The following is a 21,036-nucleotide window of genomic DNA, read 5'->3' on the forward strand; positions in this document are numbered from 1 at the left end:
AAAAAAAAAAAAAAAAAAAAAAAAAAAAAAAAAAAAAAAAAAAAAAAAAAAAAAAAAAAAAAAAAAAAAAAAAAAAAAAAAAAAAAAAAAAAAAAAAAAAAAAAAAAAAAAAAAAAAAAAAAAAAAAAAAAAAAAAAAAAAAAAAAAAAAAAAAAAAAAAAAAAAAAAAAAAAAAAAAAAAAAAAAAAAAAAAAAAAAAAAAAAAAAAAAAAAAAAAAAAAAAAAAAAAAAAAAAAAAAAAAAAAAAAAAAAAAAAAAAAAAAAAAAAAAAAAAAAAAAAAAAAAAAAAAAAAAAAAAAAAAAAAAAAAAAAAAAAAAAAAAAAAAAAAAAAAAAAAAAAAAAAAAAAAAAAAAAAAAAAAAAAACTACTGTCTTCTGTGATGGTAGAAAATTTTTACATTACTACTTGAGAAATTATTATATTAGGAACATTAAAACTATGTTTCACTATACTACACATTTCTTGTTGCAACAATATTATTAACTTACTCCAGTAAATATTACTATTATGATTCTAATTTATATTTATACCAAATAGCTTATAAAACCCTAACAGAAACATGAATCCCAGAAGCCCATCATGTTTCTCTACTCATCTGTACTGTTGTGCTGCAACAGGCTTTTGCAAAGTCACAACAGCTACACGAATCTGATAAAACACAACAAAGTCTATTTATTGTATGCAACATACTTAAGAAACTGAAGCAAGAGTTTGCATATTCTCTTCACATCCTGTTTGCTGTATGCAGACTTCCAACAGGTACAGTACCATTCAAAATCTATATCCTTGCCAAATTCTTGCAGCAGACCTGAGCCTTCTATTTCTCCCCCTTCAAAACCACGGAGTACTTCCATACTTGTATCTTGCGTTGCTTCCATTCCCATTCTTAATTCAAAATCCTCTCTGAAGCTTTGTTTCCTGACATCCAATCCCTGAGACCAAGGAAGAATAATGACTGGGATTTTATTACCTGATCTGTAGCAATTTGTCTCCCCCGGACTGCTCCAGTTTCCATAGTGTGTCACATTGGTGGTCCCCAAGTTCACTGCTCGCACTAGGAATAAGTACTTAAGATAGCCTTCTGATTCACAGTTTGGGACTGGAATTTGTGATTCAGTAGCTGCAAGAAAATAAAAGAATTCAATAATAAGGCACTCAGCCACCAAAAAAATGAACTCCATAAGAAAGCATTATCTACTTAGTTTCTTAAACTTCAGACTGAACACTGCTGTACTAATGTGCTATATGTGGTTCCAGAAAAACCACCATATTCTACAACTCCGGATTTCTTCCATTTCAACAGAATGTTATTCTAAAACCATCAATTTTACATTCCCATCCTCAGCAAACAAAGCAAGCAGCAAGCATGTAGTGCTAACACTATAATTGTATTTAGGAGACAGACACATAATCTTGTCTTCTCAGCTGAATGTCAAGCTAGTATCTTACAATAGGTCATGACAGCCTCTTTCTAGTTCTTTACCTACACATCACTGATGATTATATTCCAGTTGATGCAACATAACCTCTTCAACTGAAATATCATAACTAAATAACCCTAGAATCAATTAATCAGACAGTAAGTATCTATGATATTAGTGAAAAGGGTTAATGACTTAAAACGTGGCATGAATGAGACAAAATGAGTTAACCATGAAAATACTTACCTCTCTGAACTTTATCATATACACTGAAAAACCTAAACAGGTATAAAATCTTAAAGGTGTAAGACTGCAAGCCTGTGCTACTGTCATCTTACTATCTAAACAACTGAAGCAAAGAACAGATAGTGCAGAATCCAAATGCTTATGTCTCATACCTGTAGTGTTGTACAGGAAGGTTTCATTACCCCCACTGTCTTCATCCACCTTGATTACTGTCACCTCATAGTAATTTATGGGACCTCCACGTTTAAGTGGAGGTTTCCATGACACCAATACCATGGATGAGTTGATGTACTGGACTGTTGGATGTTCCATCATACCCGGTACTGAAATGTCATTTTGTTTTGTGTATTTTGAGTCATCATACATCTTAACCACTGTTAAAAGCTTGTACAGGAATTAATAAATTTATAAAAGAAAACCTTGGTGGAAAACTAATATGAAAATCAGTATACTCATAACAGACCTAGGTACATGCTTCATACTGTGGTACTGATTAAAGTTACTGTTGCTGTTAGTTCAGTTTCTCTTCCCTTTTTTATAATCTGCACACTATATAACTCTTCATATACTACAGAAGAAGAAGAAGAATGTTTCAGTGCTTAAATCATGTATATATTTGATGTTATTTTTTAACATTTTAAAATGATGCACACAAAGTAATAATCATTCTGCATATATTATAATAAACACTGTGCTGTGAAACTTGAACTTTCCTCATAACTAACAGGCCCAAAAGATGTCTTACTCCATTATTCTCCATCTCCAGTTTGCCTTACCCATTCAAACATTATAATAATCCACATTCTAATATTAAATCATTCTAATTCAAAATTGCAACTTATATATTAGAATTTAGGATGCACAATTTGCATGGACCAGTCCCTCTGGATTAAGGAACCAAAGCTGAAAGACAAACACAAAACAACTGGCTTCAGCTTGTGCACAATTATTAAAGGACTTTTTGTCATGAACCTTAAGTGTTCTGTCAAGCACAGTTTTAGTAAAATATCTGTAACATAAAAACACCTGAGGATGGCCATTTGGGGCCGAAACATGTAGTGTTGAAGTGTAGAATGTAAAAGTGTTGCAATTTTGACAGAAGATAAACAATGGACGCTAATTTGAACAATTGCAATGGGATGCTGAAATACAGAATAACAAAATCATTTTTAATTTTTTTAAAAAGAATATCATGCAAGTCCGCTAAAGCAGTACATTCCATGTCTCTGCCCATTATATGATCTTATTCTAACTGAAGAGTCAAGCTTCTTCATACACCTATGTCTTGAAAAGCAGACACCAAATTATACACTAATAACCTACCTCCAATATCAGTCTGGACAGTAACAGGTGAAGATTTTTCAGAACATGCGGTAGTGCAGGCTACCACACTCACGGTGTAGTTGTAATAACTCGTTAAGTTCTCCAATTTCATTGACACTGGAACAGTCTCTGGTCTTTCCTGTATGAAGATTATCATCACGTCAACATCCAGAAAAACTCTGCTAAGCTAGATTATATACAGAGATTCATACATATCTTCTGAAATACACTTATTTTAACAAGCTTTAGGAACATCACCTAAAGAGCAGGCATTACAGTGTGCATTGCAGCAATGAGTAATTTTATTAAATTCATTTACACAAGTATATAGGATGAAAATTCAGGTTTTAAGACTGAAGAGGCAAACAGAAAACATATCCTCTTCTTTGAAGGTTTTCACAGAGAATAAGGAAATTTAAGTACAGATGATAAGTATGAATGCATATGTCACACACAGTACTAGTAGCTGTGAAAAGAATGTTGTCCAAACAGCATGAAAAAGTAATTCTCTAGTCTTTTCTTTCATCATTCCTATTTTATGCAGCTACTCCCCAACTAAATTTCCAAATAGAACATACTTCCAAACGTGACACTACAAAACTAAAAAAAACCTGGCCTATAGATAAAGGAAAGGACATAATATATTAATTCTGGAAATGTGGAATGTGAATGAGAAAGCAGAATTTAAGAATACACCACTGTCAACATAAATGTCCCTCATTCTACACACAATTACATTTCTTTACCAGAAGGCGTTTTTGATCTCATAATTTTTCAAAGGTCACAAATCTGGGAGCCATTATTTGGTGAGCTCTGTTGCCTGACAGAGATACAAATACATACGTAGGTGAGTCAAATGAAAACCGTAAAACTGAGATAAAAATTTGAAATATTGCGCCACTGTCCTATAAGTTGGCAGACATGTTACCAATGCTATAACGAGTATCCTATAGGTGGCAGTGTAGAACAATATATTTTCAAAGTACTGGAGACCTGTATAATAGGCACTGAAGGTCTGTCAGCATATTAAACCCCAAGTCTCTTCCATGATACATATGTAAAAGTAACATTTTCTGGATTTTATGATGTCATGATTCTCCCATTTTTTCCAGCAAGGTTTTTCTTCTGACTAAAATTTACCTATACTTGTGCTATATGTGGTGCAACAATATATGTTTAGTTATACAGAAGGGGATAAGTTTAATTACAAGTTGTCAATTACCATCACACTCACAAGTAAAATAAAATATGTGGTACAGTCATTAAGTTCGTGGACTGGTTTTATCGCATCATATTAAAAGGTATTCACATACACTTATACAGATCCACATCAGCCATCAAATTAGTCACCGTTGGAGGCTATGCAAGTCTGCTAACATTGATATAACTGGCGAAAACATGAAACATACTAGCAGGAAATTCCCGTATGGCGTCTCCTGTGGTACTGACAACCTCCTTGCATGATTGAAATCTACAACCATATAACTTTCCTTTCAAGCAGTGAAAGAGAAAGAAATGGCATGGTGCAAGATCAGGTGAGTATGGAGGGTGTGGCAAAACGGTGACCTGTGCAGTGTGCAGGGGCATTGTTGTGCAGGAACAGCCAATTCTTCCTATGCCAAAGCTCAGGATGCTTATGATGAATTGAATCGCATAGATGGATAAGGATCTCCTTGTGTCTGTCCTTGTCTACAGTTGATCTGTGTGGGATAAATTCCATGTGAAAAGTTCCCGATGAGTCGAAAAACAGTTCAAGCATCACCTTACCTTTTGACCTGTCCTGTCACAGTTTTTTCTTTCTTGGCAATGATGGTGATTTCCAGGTAGCCAATTGTCACTTAAGTTGCAGATCATAAAGAAAACACCATGTTTTGTCTCCTGTAATGATCTGGTTGAGAAGTGTCTCATCTTCGTCAGCACTACTGATCAGATCCACAAATGGTCACGCGATCATCACGTTTGTCTTGCGTTGGGACATGTGGAACAGAGTGCTCGGTAACATGCATCATGATCAGGTAATCTGTGAGAATTCTGTGGCACGTACCATGGCTTATCCCCACTGCTGCTGTGATATCATCAATCAATTTTGGAATGTACCAACATTGCAACTTCTTCAATCTTGCATTCAGTTCTGACTGCTTTTGGCTGACCACTACTATCATCATCCTCCAAAATGTCTCTCCCCTGCGCAAAACGTTGGTGCTACTTAAACATGGCACTGCAGCCTAAAGCTTCTTCGCCGTACACATACTTCATCATGTTAAACATTTCGCTAGGGGATTTGATTAGTTTGTGGCAGAACTTGATGTCTGCCCATTGTTCAAACTGCCACATTTCCGATTTCTGCCACTTGCATTTAACTGCAGTTCACAACAGAGGTCACAGTTCTGCTTACACTGTTTGCACGCAACTGCCTCTTGCTGTGACGAGATGAACTGACAGAGCATTATACATGCCTCAACTTATCCCCTGAAGTCCACGAACTTATTGACTATGGTAGTATTTTGTTCCATTCTTATCCACCATTAAACACTTCCTCCAAAATTCAGACTGACTAAACAAAATATTGCCTTCACTAAACTTATATACCATAATGTGATGGTTATTATTTTGGCGAGGACATTGACACATCTGGATTTAATGCTGTAGTAAATAAGTCAATCTCTCTTCACTCCCCACTTTTTAAACTGTATTTACTGTAGAGCAAAATTAAGATACTAGGTCACCACTAAATTTTAAATTAAAGGGAGGAAGTTAGTGGGATGTTTATGGCATATATGACTCTGAATGCATGGATGTGTGCCTTTGACTCCTAATACTCACAATGAAATACCGTATTTGTCAGCTATAGCATATTTCTTCATTCATTTATTTACATACTGTTGGATTTTGACATTTCTTTACACTATTCACTGTACTTGTTCTTTGTCTTTCATTTGTTTTAAAGATCCACAGGTCTGGATCCACCCCCAAAGAGCTTTACCACCTCCACATTACTAAGAATTCGAAAATTTAGCAGAACTGATTCTTTGTAACTATGAAATGAATTACTGTATGTTCGTATAAGAGGCTGGCTAGAGAAAGAGGTCAGATCTGAATTTAAAATTTTGTTACTTTAATAACTCTTATATTAACACTTCACTAAGTATAGTATATGCAGTATAACATACATTATTCAGTGCTTGTAAATATCATTGCAAATTCCAAGTTTGTAACTATGTGACTCTTTATCATTACAATTTTGTGGGCAATTAACAGCTGTGCTGTAGATGTAACTGTAGTTCAAAAAGCAAATAAAAATTATCTGTACAATGGATTACATTCAGAAGCAGGGGACCCAAGCCAGTGCTGAATAAACAAAATAAATTTCACACCATCATAAAGTAAGAAACATGTGAACTTCGTTGTATCTCTGACATTTGCTTGTGCAAGTCTAATACATTATTTTACATACATTTGTGTTCATGTTGAGCCGTTTACTTGTGTCACCATAAAAGACGTCATAGTTCCGTAGTGCCCCATTCATTGATTTTGGTGGATTCCATGTCACAACCATTGACGTGTTAGTAATCTCTGTGACATTCACTGGACCTGGAGCAACAGGTGCTGCAAGGGACAGATATGATAATGTTCAAGCTGGCACTTTCTTATTGTAATCTAGTTTTACTTACCACTACACATCCACCTTTCATAATTCATGCTTTCTTCAGTTAGAGTCAGAAATTGTTCAGCACTTTTAAAAATCAATATGTAGGAGAAATCTCTTGTCGATACAAATTTCAGACTGTGACATGATCATGGATAGTAGTCATAAAACATTTATCTTAAACAGCCAAGGAAAACTGTGGGGAAAACAGCCTCAGAATCAGATCCCACAATTTTTCTAAGTGCATAGTCTGGTAAGGCATGAATTAAAAAGTTCATGTTGTCTTTCATTCTGTGACTAACCCTCTCATATCCTCTGTCAGAAGGACTCTAACATTGTAATTTTCTTGCACAGGACCAGTCAGAAGGGCTTCACCATCAACTCTACAAATTTATAGACACACTATAATGTCAAGATGCCTGTTACATGTTGTTGCATTCTTCTAGTAGTACCCATACAGGACCAACACACTGCAGCAGTTTCATTGTTTCCTATATTTCTTTTTTTTTTTTTTGCAAATTACTTTGCAGTTCACGAGCATGACGTTGGAAACAGAAAGGCTTGGTAAAAGTTAACAGTGCAATTTGTAAATACAATATGATGAAGTACAGTAAAAGGTTGATTGAAGGTTTCTTTACTTAACTGTTTCCCCACATTTTGCATTAATTTTTTGTGGCCATGGTCAAAGCCTCACATAAATAGCATCCTTTTCCCTGAAACAGTATTTCTCATTTTTGAGTTCTGTTCACATTTAGTGAATACAAATCTGATCCAAATATAAAATCTGTAACTCAATCTAATACATGCATATCTCATTTTATTGTGATTCACTTTACTGCACTTCAAACATATCACATTTTTTACGATTGAAGGTCAAGGAGTAATTTTGACGTTCAAGCCTTAGTATTAAAGAATACAGTTCATAAGGCTATAGGTGCCATTGATAGTGATTTCTCTGATGGATCTGGGAAAGTAAATTGAAAACCTTATGGAAAGGATTCGCTATTCTAGATGCCATTAAGAATATCTATGATTTATGGGAGGTCGTCAAAATATCATTATTAACAAGAGTCTGGAAGAAGTTGATTTCAGCCCTCATGGATGACTGTGAGGGCTTGAAGACTTCAGTGGAGGAAGCAACTGCAGATGTGGGAACAGCAAGAGAACTAGAATTAGAAGTGGAGCCTGAAGATGTGACTGAATTGCTGCAATCTCATGATAAAATTTTAACAGATGAGGAGCTGCTTCTTACGGATGAGTAAAGAAAGTGGTTTCTTGAGATAGAATCAACTCCTGGTGAAGATGCCATGAACACTGTTGAAATGACAGCAAAGGATTTAGAATACTACACAACTTAGTTGACAAAGCAGCAGCAGGGTGTGAGAGGACTGACTCAAAATTTGAACAAAGTTCCATTGTGGGTAAAATGCTATCAAACAGCATTGTATGCTACAGAGAAATCTTTCATGAAAGGAAGCGTCAATCGATTCAGCAAACTTCAATGTTGTCTTATTTTAAGAAACTGCCACAGCCAACCCAACCTTCAGCAACCACCACCCCAATCAGTTTGCAGCCATCACCATTCAGTCAAGACCCTCCATCAGCAAAAAGATTACAATTCACTGAAAGCTCAGATGATGGTTAGCTTTTTTTTAGTAATTAAGTATTTTTAATTAAGGTATGTAATAAATAACCATAATGCTATGGCACACTTAACGAACTTTCTGTGTTATAAATCCATGAAGACTGGTGGAGAGAGACTACAGACAGTAGCGTGGAGTGCTTTGTAGTGTGCAAATTGGCAACAGTGTAATAATTAATTGTAATTATGACTTGTAAGTAGTCAATAAATCCAATTACCAATCCAAAAACCATCTTTAGTCACTGTGACATATGACAGCATATTTCAAGATCACAAGCCACAACATATGACGAGCCTTCCCAAAGAACTACTGAAGGTATCAGAGAATCTGCAAATCCTCCTGAAGTGATACTGCAGCAAAGGTGATGAAGTTGAGATGGGGATGGCACAATATCAAACGAGACTCAAGCAATGACCACCCGCCTCCCAAACTAAATATAGCCCAATTTTTTCATCACTTCATCACAATAAAATAAAATTTCCAACATCAACAAAAGCAGCCTCTGGTACCACAATTTAAAACAAGAGTCAAATGGACTGCAATAAAAATACAGTATCATCCAGTTCCAACGGATGTGGTATCAGGGACAGACTGGGATTACAACTCTAGAGAATGTCAGCATTTCAGTTCACAGTTATATTTACAAGGTTCCATGACATATTCCTAGATATGTGCCAATTAATGGACATAACAGGGGCAAGAGAATAGCATAAGTTCATTTTTATGTAACAAAAAGCCCAAGAGAAAGAAGTTCCCAAATTGTGTTCCCCTGGTGGCCATCTGGTTCACCTATGCTGTCATTCTGTCCTGTAATGAAACTTCCACAGTCTCATTAATTATATTCACCATACATGGGGTCCCATCTTCAAATTGTTAAATTACCCAAAACACGGGAAGGCTATCAGCAATCGGTGACTAGGAAACACTCCAGTGTCTCCAGATCGCACTTGCAAGCCCCTAACAGTGTCACCCAGAGGGGTATGTTTCTCTATAATTGAGTTACACTGTAATCCTTTCAATGTCAAACACCATAAATAAAATAGAAACTTTCTGTGTAATTTCAAGTTCTAAGAAATCTATGAGACTACTGCTAAGATGGTTTCACATTTTACTGCATCAGCAATCATCCTAAAAGGGCATAAATTTCCCAGCAGGTGGCCAACCAAATGATGGGCTGGAATGAAATTATATCAATTAAACTGTATATACATTCATCTGGGCCCAGTGTTCAATAGGATACATAGTTACAAGTCCCTATTATTTTCAATTCTGACTGCTTGCTAGGAGCAGCAGAAAGTGGAATAAAAATATACGTTGGTCTTTAAGGGGCAGTGATGTAAAGACAAAGTCTTGGAAAGCAGTAAGATTCTTGTTAACGTGTAAAGTCTGAAGAGTTGATTGGACAAGAAGAGGTGCTCTTCTAAGGGTGAAGTCATAAGTTACCAAGAGCTGTAATTTGTTAAATCTACTAGAGTTTACAGTACAAAGATGTTTTATGTATTTGTAACTAACGAAGATTTATTCAGTGATATACAATGTTAACCTGAGACTGAGCCCATAGAACTAATGTTGTATTCTCTGATCTAAGCGTTTTTTATATCGATACAAACTACAACTCATCAACCACACACAATCCTTCTTATAGACTCTCAACTGTCTGATGCTCAATATATATCATTATTTCTCTGATGTGTTGAGGTCCTCAGATCTCATCAGCTCCACCACTGACACAGTTTTCACATAAATACCTTCCTTATCATATCCAAATTTACAACTCTGAGATTTTAGTCATGTGTAATAAGGAAGATGGGACCTCACATGTGGTGAATATAGCTAACTGAGGAGATGGCTGATATTTTGCTGAAGTCTCTTGTGTACTCAGGATATCTCCACAGACAATTTCAATGTCACACATTCTTTGCATTCAGAAATTTTTCTTTTATTTAAAATTTGTGTGTAAAGTGTATACAATATTATGAACCTAATGTTAGATTCTAAAAGGTTCTGCAATGTTGTATAATGCTCAGCATCACTGGGTTTTTGGACTTCACCCATCATCCAATACTAGAATATCAGATGATCAACAAAGGCCAAAACCCTGTAACTCCAAAACCTACTATGTTAAATCAGAACATGGAGATAGAAAGAAAGTTCACATTACATTGCAAAGTGCACATAACCCAAAATGGAGAGGAGGAGGATAGGGGAGGGGAGAAGGAAGCAGAGGAGAGAGAGGAGCAGCAGGAGAAGGCAACCTAGAAATGCTGCATAAAGAAATGGCCAACCATCTGGGACTTGCACCATTAACTTGGAGTGAACTCATCCTATCAAGACAAACTAACAGAAGCCTAAATGAAATATGGGGCACAGTCAAAGATGAAAACCTTGAAGCTTGTAATGATGAATCGGAGAGAATTCTGTTGTAGTGGTTTCAGCAACAGAGATCTGAGAATGTGCCTATTATTGGACCTATCATACATAAGAAGGCTAGTTAATGGAATTGCACTAAGACTTAAAAAAAAAGACATTTTTAAAGGGATTTTTAATGCTACTGCTACAACTGCTACTGATTCTTTCATTAACAATATGAAAACTCCATTATAGAACATCAAATTTCTTAATCTGCAATGTTTTGGAATTAAAATAATTACTTTAAATTATAAATTGACACAATATTGAAAAGGACAGATTTCCTTTTTACCATAGTCTAATGTAAATTATGGCACTATTAAAATATGTGGTGAATAAAAAGGTTGGGTACTGCTTTTTCATATTTAACATAAATTTAACATTGTCAAAAATATTAATTCCCATTGGAGGAAACACAAGTAATTTATACCTTAAAGAGTTACAATTAAAAAACACAAATGTATGTATCTGCCACATAAACTCTGGCCATGGAGTAGAACTAAAGTTCAGAAGGTTCCCCAATCAGTAGCACAATACATGCATGATATCAAGACATGAGTGGTTTTTGTATCTTACCATCAAATTATCCGGATATAACATCCTTGAAATAGTCATAAAATAATGCAGCACTTAGCCACGATTTTCCTCTTCAGATAAAAAATGCAACCATATTTGTTCCAATTTATAATACCAGTAAATGATCAATTCTTGTACACTACAGCGTGAAGTTCATGTGTTTTATGTTCTATATGTATTACGCATAACTATGTTTATAGATCTGTTAATATTTTTAATATTTGTTCTTAGCTTATAAAATAAGACTATTAAATAGGTCAGCCTCACGAAAATCCATTCAATTTCCGCTTACCTGAATAACTTTGTAATTCAAGTCCCAGTTAATGTTTGATGTGCTGGCACCTCAGTGCCAGATATTTTCTGCATCAAATTATTCAAAACTTGACACAATAGGTTTCATACAAACTTGTACAAACAGAACATAGAGCGGAACAAGACATATACCTGCTTCTAAAGTGGTATTGTATAGAGGTTCACTCTGCAAGCCTTCACCACTTTGGGTAATTACTGCAATGGCTACCATGTATGTGGTATAGGGTTTCAGATTTGATATATTGCCATGAATTGTTTGTGGATCACCCATCACTGTTGTGTTCAGTTCATGTTCTGAAACACAAAAAACAGTACACTTGTTTAACTGTTAAAACTGAAAACCCTGACCCTTACTGTCTTCCAACAAACAACTTCAAAGTCTCAAGTGGACTGTCCTCATGCAAGGCAAATATTTGTATGCATACATTACAAAACGCACTCCAATCACATACTATGGCCATGCCATGTCTCAGGTACTTAGCTGTTACTTCCTTGCTGTTGAGGTCAACATTCAGTCTCAAGGCCATTAATGTGGGATCTGTGATGGACAAAGCAGCCCTAGGGCTGGTTTTTCTCCAAGACTTCAGTTATACCTTGACAATCATAATTCCATAATAGCTCCATACTCATGCATAATCATGCTCCCTCCTCTTCACAAGCTGGTACATCAGGCACACTTGGGGCAAAAGTACCAGGAGACTACTCACCTTCACCCTAATTCTAATATTATGAGCATTCTATGAGCAGTCATATTTTCTTCTGCTACCTGCAACCTGTTTGTTGGACTACACCAGCCCTCACCTCCATTCCTGTTCATACACTTCACCCACACTGTCATCTGCAATTCCATATGTCACCCACAGAATGTCTGCCACTCTACTGTTAGTGAAAAATACTTAAATTGATGTACACGGGTGAAAGTGTGAGGAGATTTTTCTCCAAGAGATGACACTCAAATGCAATCAAACTTCAGAGATCACGAAGGAAGCAATTCTGCATAAAAGCGTACCTTAATGTCTAAATGCTTCTTCTTTAGTTCTAGAATTCAAATGTATTCTACATGACCCACTGTTTAAGAGTATGAGTAACTTCATGCAGATGATGATTCACTGTCTGTGTTTCTGATTCTGTATAAAATTCTGTAATTTGTAACTATATAAGCTGTATTAAATCTTCCTGACTGAGGAAAAATGACTCACCCAGGAATAATAGTGTAGCATGTAAAGCCATTTCTAGGCAATGGCTCAGTAAACACATCTCGCACAATGGGCATGCATGCAACAACAGATGTACTGTTGGAAATGGGGTTTTCTATTCGATCCATGCAAAATGTTAACAAGGAGGACAACTGAAGCAAGAATACACCCTTGGAAGGGAGACATCATTCAGAGATGACTTTAGCATGGAAGCAGAGGAATAGCCATTATTAAAAACCACTACAAGGAAACGACTAGTGGACACTGTAACAGACTGAGAGCACTAGTCTGGTTGCTCAAGTGATGTGTAAAGTGTGGTGATTGGCGATGGCACTATAATTAAGTGTAATCACAAGTCGTATTTTGAAGTGGTCAATAAATTAGGTCACCAATCCAAACCCCTCTATAGTGACTCCTGCAATACTTCATGGGGCTGACAAAAGTGTCGTTATATCTCCAGGTAAAATTACTTTAATGTAAAACAGAGCTAAGACGTCAATAACATCTGATATCACACACAAATTTCTGACATTTGTCAGATGTGAAGAGAGTTTTGGATTAAAATTATAAACAAAAAAAAAAAAAAAAGAACTCCGTGGTTTTCGTCTGCAAGTGAACTACACTGACCCAGCGACCGCCACTTGTCGGCGAAGTTAGTACCAACTTTAGGAGATACAGGGTGTCACATGGTCAGCACGAATCCCCATGGCCGTTAATTATGGTTTTTTAGACTGGATCCGCTATTTTCTTGGAACCGCTCCTCAATTATCCTCATGAGGCTGAGTGGGCCCCGTTCCAGACCCACTACTTCTCAGAAAAAATCTAGTAGCGCTGGGAATCGAACCCGGACCTCTGGATCTGTAGCCAGGAACTCTGACCACTAAACCACATTACAGTAAGATTAACTAACATGTGCAATGCAGAGCCTTAAATTATTTAATGTACTGTAAATTTAGTAATGTAAAAAATAGTGAAATACTGTGGCAATGTACTTCACATAATCTGTAACTATACTCGTACACAGTGAGCTCCAAGTCATTTGCCTACCAAGCATCCAGAAATCTCATCCAAGTGGCAAATATTTCAAAGAATACATAATATGTAGGAACTATGCTACTGTCAACACAACAAATATTTCAGTTATTACATTAGACATTTATTACTGCGACATGTTTCAGTTATACATGACCATCATCAGGCAGGAATACATATAGTTATTGAAACACCAATACAGATCCTTATCGGTGCAATGCGTCATATTGAATATTAACATAACAACTTTGCCTCACTTTGGAGTATAGTTAAAATAGCAAATACATGATTAAAAATAAAAAGATAGAAATAAATAATGGTATACTATATATAAAATGTAAAAAAATTTTATTAAAAGATATTAAATGTATATTAGAAGTATATAAATTATATTAAAAGGTATTACAAATTATATATGTAGGTGGGTTAGGGGTCTGTATGCCAACTAAAATATTTTATTTTAAGGGTATATCCTGCTACAGTGCAGAAATTGGGCATATATGTTGTGCAGGTCTTGTTGCCAAAATTCTACATAAGCCTGGTATGTGAGGCCAAAAGAGACGTTTTTCAATGATGTGCAAGTTTGGTGGTATGTGGGTATTTGGTAGCACCTCACTTGTAGGCAGAAACACTTCACCTGGCCCATCAATTTCCAAGGTTCCAATGATGACGTTGACCATGTAGCGAGTCTCTGTATCTCAGGTCTCATCAACAGAAACGAAAATCTTCTTCCCATGCACTTTATTCCTAATCATTTCCAGGATTGTTGTAGCACTTGGAAAGGTAGTGGATTCATTGGGGATAGATTGACACAAATCACTTCCAGAAAATGTTTCAGTTTTTCATTGTTCAGAGCCCAAAACAGAATGTTCGCGAACACCAGAGCGAGCACACAGATTTGTGGAAAAATCTGATGACTTATTTCCACCTTCCAATGAACATTGTTGCAGTAACACTTGCACAGATTTCTTTTTGCTCGAAATTTGCACTGCTCGTATATGCTTGTTGAGGCCGATATATTGTTGTACTGTGAAAATTTTTTCTGCCGCTAATTTTGTGTCACACATCTTACAGTATAAAATTTTACCGTCAGTTGAAAATATATCATGTCCAAATTGATACAATCTGCTTTAAATAACACGATTTAGATGGCTTTGCTTTAGCCATCGTGATAAAATGAATCACTCTAGTGCAACACATAACTGAACTTTTCATACTGAGAACCTTTCGCCAACTGTATCTTTGTCTGTACGGTGAAGGGCGAGAAATTGAAGACATACAGAGTTTTACTGAGGAACAATATGTCATAAAAAGCGAGGGATTCCAACTAGAAATATTTGTAACTCAGCAAATTCCTTTTCATAGAACTTGGAAAGGGCCGCAGTGTGCGTGACCGCTGTCGGTACGACAGCTGCCAGCTTAAAGTTTCATGATGCGTAATGTCAGCACTTTCCGCAAAATGAACAAAAAGGATGGGACACTGTTATGCCGTAGTGGCAGGGGGGCGTGGAGGTGTCCCGCCAATGCCACCAAGGCGTCGTGCTGCCACCATCTTGTTATGCCGTAAGGAGGGGCTCAGTTAAATTTACAATCACTGATGTATCTGCCGCCTTGGCTTGAGTTTGCAATTCTCCTGGAGGATTCGGAGGGTGGCTGGAGTTGGCTGGGAAGATGATAACACTTGAGGGAATGCTAGGTTCAATTAACATCACAGCGCATTTCTATCCTACTCTATTCACCTATGTCGCTATATACATACTATATACACCATTTGCTGACGTTCATCGGTTCGCATTACATGTGGGTTATTATCCTGTAGCACACACATTAGTTCTACTCCTGTCACCCTGCTATTGGGTATCCTATACCTCTATCTCTCTTTCTCAGTAAACCTAGTCCATCTAGTCTTTACTTTCTCTCCCTGGAGTTTGCACTTTAATATTATCACACTTAATGTTCATGGCTACTTACTACTTACTTGAGCTGAGGAGACAGGCCGCCATCACCAACCAACAACTACTCATCACCATCACTCTCTTGGCGATAGCCTACGGCTGAACTCTGTATCAATTAATAATAATAAGTTTTTTCTGATTGATTCCTCTAGAGTTTATGTACCCCTCTTTTTGCTGACTCGCTGGGTTCCGGGGGTGTATTCACCCGCCCATCCTGACATGATTTTGGGTCGGTGTGGCCCACTCATTGGCTGTTTATCGAGAGGGGGTTGGCTCTTTCAGGTCTACCGCCCTCTCCGACTCAGCGTTTTCCTCATGCCATAGTTTTTATGACCCACTTCGTATAGCTTCTTCCTCAATGTCAGCGTTATTACGCTGTCGTGCTAACATTCTGATTACTAAGCTATTGCCTGTTACACTTCTTTGCAAACCCAAGCTTCCTGGTACGTTTCATTATTTCTATTTCTTAATCTTAAAGTCTAGATACCCTTATTCCAAATTACCCAAAAAGACATATCTACTTGTACATAACCTTTGGGGCATAACAGACATTATTACAACTTATCTTTTCATACTGTGGTAGCAGGTATTTGGGGTGCAGCTGCAGGCTGCCTTTGTAGAGGCAGGAGAAAGAGAATGAGAAACAACACTTTACTTGCATATTATTCACATTTCTGAAAACATATGAAGCACAATTCCCTAAATTGGCTAAAATAACACAAAAATACCCTTAAAAGTACAAAAATTTACAAAAACATTACCAAAAAACAAAAACTTAAAAATGACCTATAAAATCTATAAAATACAAAAAGCAGCTAATCTCCAGGATCTATATATTTACGGGCATCGAATAGGATACAAGGAAAAAAAGATGACATGCCATCAAAATCCAGACCCGGGTGATTACAGTGAATGGACGGAATAGCCCCTTCATCAATCATGTAAACTATCTTGGTGTAATCTTTGATGAGAGGATTACATGGTGACTACACATGGTGACTGAGGCCTTCAGAATATTTATCAGAATCCATTCCCTATTCAAAAGTGAGCATTTAAGCGCCAACAATAAACTAACCCACCACAAAGCACAGTCCTTTCAATATGGCATCTCCATGTCATCCTCCTGTCGAAGATGACACCAAGACACATTACACTATTTACATAAGGAATGTCTCATCTGTTTAGTTGCAGTACATCATCGAGGACTCTTGGATCTTCTGGAGAAACTGATCACCTGAGTTTTCCCTTCACTGATCTTAATATTCCAGTGCTCACACCATGAATTCACTGCAGTAAAGCTATGTTTAAGTTTAGAAAGAACATGAAGTTCATGTTTCTCTGTCGCATAAATACAGGCATCGCCTGTGAATAAAGGAAGATGAGTTCTGCTCAAGAGCCAAATGACTTGCATTTAGTAAGTTTCTTACCTCAGTTAATTTTTGGATTGTGTTTTAAATCAGCTGTTTGCCTGCAGTGGACAAGAGGCTGACTGGACATAAGTTTTGAGAAAATTTTGGGTCTTTGCCCAGTTTTAGCAGAGTTATATTTTTTGCTTTCTTCCAAGATGTCACAAAGTGACCAAACTGAAGGCAGCAATTGGATAAATGTGTTAAATGCACAAGAGGTCTTCTTCGTAGATGCCAGACATATTCACATTTGGAATGCCATCAAAACCACAGGCCTTTCATATTTTCAAGGATTGAGGTGTCACAGGGTCAGAAATTAACAGGGATGTCTTCATTGTTGGTAGCCAGCAGGGCTTTGACTGGAGCGTCTATAAGTCGTCTATAGTAACAGTCATGTCACGCACTCTGAACTGGTTTTCTGAACAGTCTACAATTATGTTGGCTTTATCAACTGGATAAAATATGGGGCCTGGAGAACCATGAATTTCAGATGGTGCCCCCGCCTTAGGGATTTTGCAACAGGCCATATTGCTTGCCACACTGCTCTTCCTGATAAATCCTCAGGATGGACCCAACAGAGAACACCACTCCCAACAACTCTTTTATGGTTGCATGCATAACTGCTGTTGTGATCACATGAAGGTTACCAGCCACTGCATAACAACAAATGCTTGCTTAATACCATCATCATGTGTTTATTATGCCATAATCTAGCAATGGATGTTTCTTCTCGTTCCAAATTTCTGGCTTCACAATTCTGTCTTTCAGTGGGCATGCCAAATAGATACACTCTATTAGTTCACGTCAGCTATCTCTCTATGTCTAACCACTCAAACTACTTCTATGAAAGTAAATTATCATTTCTGGCCTAAGCTCTTGAAATGTTCATGTTTCCTTCCTGTTTGCTATCAGTATCTCTTCAAGAAATAAATAATTTCCTATATGGTGACAGTATTCCTTTTAAATAATGTGAAATAACTTTCCTTATTTGTCAAATGGGAAGTTTTCCTTACCCTTTTATTCTTGACGCCATTTTAGCAAGCAAGAAAAAGATACTTAGTTAGACTATCAATTTGGTGCACCTGAATGTCCCTCAGCTCATGAATTTAAAAATACACAATTCACTTACCTTTGCAAGAAAGATTATAAGGTGAAACAATTGGACAGTAATAGATGTTGAAACCCTGAACAGTTCCAATCCGATCTGAACAATCAAGCTTCCAGCCCACTTCAATGTATGTGGAGCCAATTCTATTTATCCATACACTCTTCATTTTACCAACAACTGAAATATAAACAAAATAATAAATTGTTGGATTTGAGGTTCTCAAAGCTGTGACTATATTCTGGGTTGTACTGATACACAGTCCAACAGAAGTTCACTGACAGTTCACAAGAACGTACTGCCTCAAAAACACCAGTTCACTTCTACCAGACTACACAATGACATACCCAGAAGACAGTACTACTAAAAATGATAAAGCTCATAATGAATTCTGACATGTGATAGTGTAGTTGGTCATTGTTTACATTCCCTACAGCACGGACAATACTTTGTGAGATGAGGCACTGACCAATATTATAATTTACTTTACTACATCTACATTACAAGCCTCATACACAATTTTATATATGCATAAGTATGAATATTCCAACCTGTCCGTGGGAACGAAACAAAAAACATATCACAAACCAACGACTGACACGTTGATGTAAAAACACCAAAAGAATTTTATTCTTATTTTATATCATACTTCTGTTTTATATAACTTGATTTATTGTATTTTTTACATCAAGTGTTTTTTTATATATTTTAATAATATTGTATCCAATTTTGTTGGTTCTGTGGTTCAGTGGTGTGTATATGTGCGTAAATCATGTGTTTGCCTGATGATGGTTATCAATAGCCGAAATGTGTAGCAGGGCCAAAAATGGTCTGATCTTGATATTAGTTGTGTTGTGACGGATATAATAAAGAGGTTGAGGCACTATGCTACAAGTTGGAAGGTCGTGGGTGCAATTCCCAATGAGGTCACCAGATTTCACAATTGACCTAATCCTTTCAGCTGGAGTATGGCCCTGAAGTTGACTCAGCCTCTAACAGAAATGAGTACCAGCAACATTCCTGGGGATTTAGGGCGGCTGGCGCACAAGGCTGACAACCTCACTGCCACCTGTGAGCCGACTGCCTAGAAAATGTGGAAGCCTCCACAGCCTGCTATAGGGACCTAGATGCATTTCTGCACACTTGACCAAAAATCACAACTTATTTATCAATGTGAGTGCAAACCATAAAGTATTTTGAGTTCCCTGTTCATCTTCTCACCTTCATTAACACAGATTAGTGACTGCAATCCTACAGTTACCGCCTGGTTCTGAGAGCGGCCCAAAGAATTTTATACTGCTGGTTTTCAGGGGCTTGTGAAACAATAGGACAAGTGCCTCAATGCACAGGGATATTATGTTGAGAAATAAAAGCATTTTTCAAATCAGTACTCTTATTTGCTTAAGTTCTATATTCATTTGTAACTTACTTATTGACTTACCCTCATATATTCCTATGGATGATATAAAATGACTTCCACAACACCAAACTTCTAATAAAAATGAATATTGAACTCAGAAATAGTATGTTCTACTACTAACATGTTACAACAAAGAGGCAGGCATGTGAATAACACATGGTGGCTTTAATAGCAGCCATACTTACCCTTATTATGTATGACAGTGCAAGATGCCCACACCATACCACTGCTAGCATTTTTTGTATTTGCAGAGATGGCAAACTGATATATCTTGTCCTCAGGAACATGGATCTTTTTAAGTGTCACAGTTCTGGGTACATGAGTCCAGTTCAAAAAGCCCTGAAACATTCAACATGACATGCTACGTACACATATAGAATACATAATATGTATATGAGAGAAATACTATGTTCTTTATATTTTAAACTGCAGCCAGTCTACCCCTGATTGGTGAGTTTCTGGAAAATAGAAGGTGCCAAGTTGGAAGCAACATCTTATAGCTGTTTTGTTGTCCCTTCTCTGCTATGGCCATGTACTGAACACCACCTTGTAACTGCTTGCAGGTTGCCGCGACGTCCATAGTTGTAGAACTCACCTGTGCTGGTCCTATCCTTACCCTTCCACAGGCGTTGGGTTGATTGGTTAGGAAGGCTGAATAACTTGTTTTTGGTGCCAATAATGGCCAGGCAGTAGTGGTTACAAATTCATATAATGCCTTCTGGTAAGGATAGGTACGAGATGTCTAGCTCAGGCTTGGGAGCAATAAAGCAGGAAATCTGTTCCCAGGTCCTTATTGGGCCTTGCTCTAGCATGACTGGAGGAGCAGTGTAGTGCCCCCCCACACACACACACACACACACTTGCACATGATGACAACAAAGGCTGGTACTTGATGGATTTGGTGTTAAACAGCGCTTATATGAATTACACTTATTATCACACTGATAATCTGCTTACAAAAGAGTCTAACAAGTTAATTTTTAATTTCTGCAGAGTGCAGATTTGAGTGTTTGAATGCCTTGAAGTCAAAACTAGGGTGTGTCTGGAAATGATTTACTCTGAAGCAGCAAGCTCCTCAGGGTTAGGGTGTCTGGAACTGATTTACTCTGAAGCAGTAAGCTCCTTAGGATATCAGATTCCATCTGAAACTGCCACCCTCAAACATGCTTTACTGGCCTCATTAAAAAACTAGGATGTCTCAAAATTTTGCATCTCTCAATCAGATGGTTGCTAAGAGATTTTAGACCTTAAAACACAAATGGTACTTTTGACAGCTCATTGGTGTATAACAAGCATAGCATTGGTATCGGGCCAACCAACTTATGGTATACTGCTTGCCACAGTT

General features: G+C 36.9%; 1 protein-coding gene across 7 annotated transcripts in view; it reads right to left on the reverse strand.

Annotated features, from left to right (window-relative positions):
• LOC111868233 (cytokine receptor) overlaps positions 1 to 21,036 on the reverse strand; it is a 474,286-nt gene that overhangs the window by 46,102 nt on the left and 407,148 nt on the right. For all 7 annotated transcript variants that reach the window (XR_004513445.1, XM_023858720.2, XM_023858690.2 and 4 more), the window contains 7 exons: positions 19,877 to 20,030; positions 18,296 to 18,451; positions 11,710 to 11,871; positions 6,446 to 6,597; positions 2,992 to 3,130; positions 1,821 to 1,991; positions 972 to 1,121 (listed from right to left, as the gene is read on the reverse strand). Coding sequence is in view for 6 of the 7 variants with exons in the window: in XM_023858720.2 (XP_023714488.1) it covers positions 972 to 1,121; positions 1,821 to 1,991; positions 2,992 to 3,130; positions 6,446 to 6,597; positions 11,710 to 11,871; positions 18,296 to 18,451; positions 19,877 to 20,030 (1,084 nt within the window). In the remaining variant the exon portion in view is untranslated. The remainder of the gene's footprint in view (positions 1 to 971; positions 1,122 to 1,820; positions 1,992 to 2,991; positions 3,131 to 6,445; positions 6,598 to 11,709; positions 11,872 to 18,295; positions 18,452 to 19,876; positions 20,031 to 21,036) is intronic.

Source organism: Cryptotermes secundus, unplaced genomic scaffold (assembly GCF_002891405.2).
Source record: "Cryptotermes secundus unplaced genomic scaffold, Csec_1.0 scaffold166, whole genome shotgun sequence".
Classification (NCBI taxonomy): Eukaryota; Metazoa; Arthropoda; class Insecta; order Blattodea; family Kalotermitidae; genus Cryptotermes; species Cryptotermes secundus.